We start from the raw sequence: 6076 nt of genomic DNA, 5'->3' as shown, positions 1-6076 counted from the left end.
TGTTTTATTGCACTTTTTCATTTTCTCCAACCTGGTGAGTGTGACGCTGCCTGTCCTTTATCTCCCTCCGTTTTCCTCTGATTATGAAGGAGGCCCGTCAGTGCTTATGGCCACTCAGGGGTGTCTGGAGAATGGCATACAGTGTGTTTTCCCATTAGTGCTCTGTTTCCTTTGTCCCACACCATTCCTCCGAATTAGTATGTCTTCTTCCTCAAATAAATCCTTAAATAGGTCTTTTAATGGATGCCTGCAGGTGATAAGACACTGTTCGTGTCTTCTGTTTTGTAATATCACTTTTTTTCCTCAATAGCACCAGGCTACTAGTCCTATTTAATAATAGACAAAGATGCAAATTGACTGTACCTTCACTATGCCCACCATTGGCTAATCAGAGCGATATGCAAATTAACCACCAATAAAGATGGGGCTAATTTGCATATACCAGCTGGGGGCGACGATTGAAGACACTGTAGAAGGAAGCCAAGCAATGGAGCCGAGGTAATGGAGACGGGCAGGAGAGAAGCGGCAGAGACGGGTGGGAGAGAAGCGGCAGAGAGGGCGGGGTAGGAGTGGCAGAGACATGAGCGAAGCGCTATTCTTGCAGGAATCTTCCTGCAAACGGGCCTCTAGTAAAAGTATAATATGCATCAAATGACCGAACAGCAGAACGACCTTCTGGACGACCACGTTTTGACATGCACTAGCACCAGACCAGCCAAGGTGGGTGGAAGCAGGTATCTGGGATTTATTTATCTTCTATAATTGAAACTTTGTAGCCTTGAGCTAAGCCCAGTGCCGCCAAGGCAGGGGGGAAGCTTGGCTTCCTTCATCACCGGGGGCAACCCAAGTCTCCTGCTTGCTCCAGCTCTATGGCCACCGCTATCTTAGTTGGGTTAATTTGCATACTCGCTCCTGACTGGCTGGTGGGCGTGGCTTGTGGGTGTAGCAGAGTGGCGGGGTAATAGAATGATGGTTAATTTTATTAGTGTAGATAGTTCTGGAAGTCCTAGCCAGAGCAATCAGGCAAAAAAAATAAAAGGCATCCAAACTGGGAAAGAAGAAGGAAAAGTGTCACTTTTTGCAAATGGTATGATTCTGTATACAGAAAACCCTAAAGACTCCACCAAAAACACTATTAGAAACAATAAAGAAATACAATAAAGTAGCAGTATAAAAAAATCAATGTACAAAAATCCATTACATTTCCATTTACTAACAATTAAATTTCATGGGGGTGGGGGGGAATGAAAAAAATAATTATATTTGTAATTATAACAAAAAGTATAAAATACCCAGGAACAAACTTAAAGAATGTGAAGGACCTATATACTGACAACTACAAGGTATTACTAAAAGAGATTTAAAAAGACACAAAGAAATGGGAAGATATTCCATGTTTACAAATTGGGATAACCAACACTGTTTAAATAGCCTTATTACCCAAAGTAATATACAGACTTAATGCAATCACCATCAAAATCCCAATGTTGTTTTTTAAAAGAAATAGAAGAAAAATCATCAGATTTGGATAGAAACATAAAGGATCCCAAATTGCCAAAGTAACCCCAAGAAAAGAAAATTAAGCTGGAGGTGTCACACACTCTGTCTTCATGCTATAATTCAAAGCAACAATCATAAAAAAGAATGGTATTGGGAGAAAAACAGATACAAAGACCAATGGAACAGAACTGAGAGGACAGAAACAAACCCACTTGTATATGGGAAAATAATTTTTAAATATGTTTTTATTGATTTTTATAGGGAGGTGTAGTGAAAGAGAGAGAGATAGAAACACTGATTGTGGGCAGCTGATATAGGGTTAAGCCTCGGACTGACCAGTTGGCAAAGTCACAAACAATTCCCAGCTTAGAGGGCACAGTCCTCTTAGCATAATTAGGCTTGACTTTATGAGGCTCTCTAGATCTTATCTGGGAAGCTAATGGGCTGAGGCAGCCGTGGGCAAGCAGCGGGGGCGGGGGAGGAGGGGCAGCAGTTTTGAAATGAATAAAACTAAAAAAAAAAAGACCGTACCCTTTTATGTAATGATGTTTACTTTGAATTTATATTAGTTCACACAAACACTCCATCCATGCTTTTGTTCTGGCCCTCAGGTCCATTTAAGAACCCATTGTGGCCCTCGAGTCAAAAAGTTTGCCCACCCCTGGGCTGAGGGAAGGGCAGAAAGTGGCCAAAACAAGTGAAACTCACAAGAACTGTGTAACTATGGAAACCACTACCTTGTTTACCTCTCACTATAAAATAAAGGCTCAGCTTGCCTTGGGATCTTTTCCTGTGGCCTCAGCCAGGCACAGGGAAGATCCACCGAGACTAAAGAGAGCTATGCTGATCAGTATGGAGGTTCCTCAGATATTAAGAGCAGAGTTACCATATGACCCAGGAACCCCTCTTCTGGGTATCTACCTGAAGAATTTGAAAAAAATTATTCACAAGGATATATGCACCCTTATGTTCACTGCAGCATTATTTACTACTAGAGGCCCGGTGCACGAAATTCGTGCACGGGGGAGGGGGGGCGGGGCCCTCAGCCCAACCTGCATCCTCTAAAATCTAGGACTTCTCGGGGTATGTCCAACTACCGATTTAGGCCTGATCCCACAGGGTGAGGGGCTGAGGGCTGTTTTCAGGCTGGCCACACCCCCTTTAAGGTTAGGGTCCCCGCTATGGTGCCTGGCCAGCCTGGGTGAGGGGCTGAGGGCCGTTTGCAGGTGAGGGGCTGATGGCTGTTTTCAGGCTGGCCACACCCTCTTCAAGGTTGGGGTCCCTGCTGTTGGGGTCCCTCACCAGTCTGGGTGAAGGGCTTAGGGCCATTTTAGGCTGGCCATGTAGGGTCCCCGCTATGGTGCCTGGCCAGCCTGGGTGAGGGGCTGAGGGCTGTTTTCAGACTGGCCACACCCCATTCAGGGAGGGGGATCCTGGTGGGGTGCCTGGCCAGCCTGGGTGAGATGCTGATGGCTGTTTGCAGGCTGGCCAAGCCCCTCACCGGGGACCCTCACCCCATGGGAGTATGGCCAGCCTGGGTGAGGGGCTGAGGGCCAGCCAGGCTGGCCACACCCCTTCAAGGTTGGGGTCTCTGCTGTGGTGACTGGTCAAGCCCCCCAGTGGGGGCCACAGGGATCGGGCCTAAACCGACAGTCGGACATCCCTCTTGCAATCCGGGACTGCTGGCTTCCAACCGCTCGCCTGCCTGCCTAATTGCCCCTAACCACTTCTGCTTGCCAGCCTGATCACCCCCTAACCACTCCTCTGCCAGCCTGATCGAAACCTAACTGCTCCCCTGCCAGCCCAATGGCCCCCAACTGCCCTCCCCTTCAGGCCTGGTCCCCCCCAACTGCCCTCCCCTGCTGGCCTGGTCACCCCCAACTGCCCTTTCCCTAGGCTACAAATTCCATGAGGATTAAGGCTTATATCTGGTTTTGCTCAGAATTTAATTTTAATGCCTAGCACAGAGTAAATGCATAATAAATTTTTATTGAATGAAAGAATAGCTATAAAGAATATAGGCTTAAATATAACCCATAAAAATGGTGTCATACTTTCAGATATATTTTGATATTTATCAATCAAGAAGGGAGAAAAGGTAAACTCAAAACTATAGAGTGAAAACAATCCGTAAAAAAATAAATTTATAAATTATCTTACCTAGATACAAATTCACTTAATTCTGAATATGCGGTGGACTCCATTATTATGTTGAGGTCAGTAATAATGGAAGATAAATTTTCCTTGTTCTAAAATTTAAGAAAAGTTAATGTATCAGAACACAGTCAACTTTTAAATAAAATAAAAAAACAAAAATATTTTTTAAATTTATGAAAAATGAAATGCTGCCACCTAATAGGAAAAGGTAATCTACAGAAGTTTCTAGAAATATTGCCTACTTGTCAAAAGAATAAAACTCAGACCTGGTGCTACATACAAACAAAACCAAAATGCACTGCAAATGAATTACTTAAATGTGAACAATAAAATACTAGGAGGAAATATTCATTTAACTGGTAACTCAGCAAGGAAGAACTATCCACAAAATGCTAATAGAAAAAAGTATGCAAATTAGATAAAACACTCAAAATACCTATATAAAAATAATTTTTATAAAGAAAAAGCAACCATCGGAAGAAAAACTTTACCATAAATACAACAGATAGGAAAACCAAAAAGAAAAAGGCAAAGCACATTAACTGAAAACTCGAAGGTAAAAGACAATTCACATGTTGATGTACTGGTGGTTGTACAACTCTGTGACCATACTAAAAACTACTGAATGTGTTCTTTAAGTGGATGAATTATATGGCATGTGGATTATAACTCAATGGATCTGTTACAAAAAAGAAAAAAGAAATCCCAGGGATGTGCATGTCTGTTGTTGGAGTGTGTGTGGGTGTGTAGACTTGGGCTTTCACACCTCAGGACAGGACGATAATCCTATCAGCAGAAAGCGTAGGATTTACTGGCCTCTCTGTTTTTGTTTTTGTTCTTGTTCTTGTTTTTTTGGCGGGGAGGGCAGGTCTGGATTCTGTTCAGCCACTAAAATGCTGACTTCAAGATACTCTTTTCCCACCTCTCTCTGGTCTGTCTACTGTTAACCAAGTCAATCCTCCCAACTGGTAAACAAGGAAAGGTAGCTGATAAGCTGACTTCACACACAGTGTCTGAGTCTCAGCAACACATTCACTTCTACCAAGGTCCACTTAACTTCAGTCCCAACTTCTCTCTTTCCTAAAACCTGAGAATTATGGGTGTGCCCTGGCCGGTGGCTCTGTTGGTTGGAGCGTCGATTCCTGGTTGGGGCACATTCCTGGGTTTCGGGTTCAATCCCTGATCAGGGCACGTACAAGAGACAACCAGTCAATGTTTCTCTCACATTGATGTTTCTCTCTCTTTCTCCCCTCCCCTCTCTCTCAAATCAAAAAAACATATCCTCCAGTGAGGGTTTAAAAAAAAAAAAAGGAAGAAAGAACACTAGCTGGTTTGGCTCAGTGGACAGAGCGTCAGCCTACGAACTGAAGAGTCCTGGGTTAGGTCAAGGGCACGTACCTCGGTTGAGGGCTCCATACCCGGTCCTGGTCAGGGTGTGTGCAGGAGGCAACCAACTGATGTGTCTCTCTTACATCAATGTTTCTCCCCCTCCTTCCCACCTCTAAAAATCAATGAAAAAAATATCCTTGTGTGAAGATTAAAAAATAAAATAAAAAAATACGAAGAAATGTGGGTATGTACATTCAAGAAAGGGGTCCTATTAACTTTTCAAGATTTACATATTGCTCATGAGGCATCCTATATTGGATTTCAGTGTTTTCTTTCATTCACAAATGTCATCGGGTACATTTTGTTTGGAACCTTGTGATACAGAATTTTAATTAAAATTCTAATTTAATATAATTTTCCCTTGGCCAGAGGGAAGCCGGTGCCAACAGCCAGGGGAAGGAAGGCTTACTCTTGCACAAAATTTGTGCATTGGGCCTCTAGTTTTATTATAACAACATTCTATAAGACAGAAATTATTTAAATTTTCTGATAGCTAAACATCTCCATCTAGTGGAAATTTTGTTTAAAATAAATGTTTTAGTATAGAGAAGGTAGCTGTGTCTTCACCATTGTTTGTTTCTTTAGCAGTCTCAACTCTAAAAATCTGCTTAACATGTAAAAAGGTAAAAACATTGATACTATCAATCACAATTTACATGTACATCTCCTTTGACCTAGCATTCTACTAGAAATGTATTTCTAAAGATACACTTAACTTATAATTATACTAGTGGCCTGGTGCATGAAATTCATGCATGAGGAGAGGGGGGTCCATCAGCCCAGTCTGCACCCTCTCCAATCAGGGACCAATTGAGGGATGTCTGACTGCCGGTTAAGGCCCGATACCACAGGGTTGGGCCTAAACCGGCAGTAGGACATCCCTCTTGCAATCTGGGACCGCTAGCTCCTAACCGCTCACCTACCTGCCTGCCTGATCGCCCCTAACCTCCTCTGCCTGCCAGCCTGATTGCCCCTAACCCAGGGGTGGGCAAACTTTTTGACTTGAGGGCTACAATGGTTTCTTAAACTG

General features: G+C 43.3%; 1 protein-coding gene across 3 annotated transcripts in view; it reads right to left on the bottom strand.

The window, feature by feature from the left end:
* CENPP (centromere protein P) overlaps positions 1–6076 on the bottom strand; it is a 60354-nt gene that overhangs the window by 46753 nt on the left and 7525 nt on the right. For all 3 annotated transcript variants that reach the window (XM_015559827.1, XM_015559825.1, XM_015559826.1), the window contains exon 3: positions 3661–3749. In XM_015559827.1, the coding sequence (XP_015415313.1) occupies positions 3661–3749 (89 nt within the window). The remainder of the gene's footprint in view (positions 1–3660; positions 3750–6076) is intronic.

Source organism: Myotis davidii, unplaced genomic scaffold (assembly GCF_000327345.1).
Source record: "Myotis davidii unplaced genomic scaffold, ASM32734v1 scaffold315, whole genome shotgun sequence".
NCBI classification, from domain to species: domain Eukaryota; kingdom Metazoa; phylum Chordata; class Mammalia; order Chiroptera; family Vespertilionidae; genus Myotis; species Myotis davidii.
This window is presented reverse-complemented; position numbering and strand designations above follow the sequence as displayed.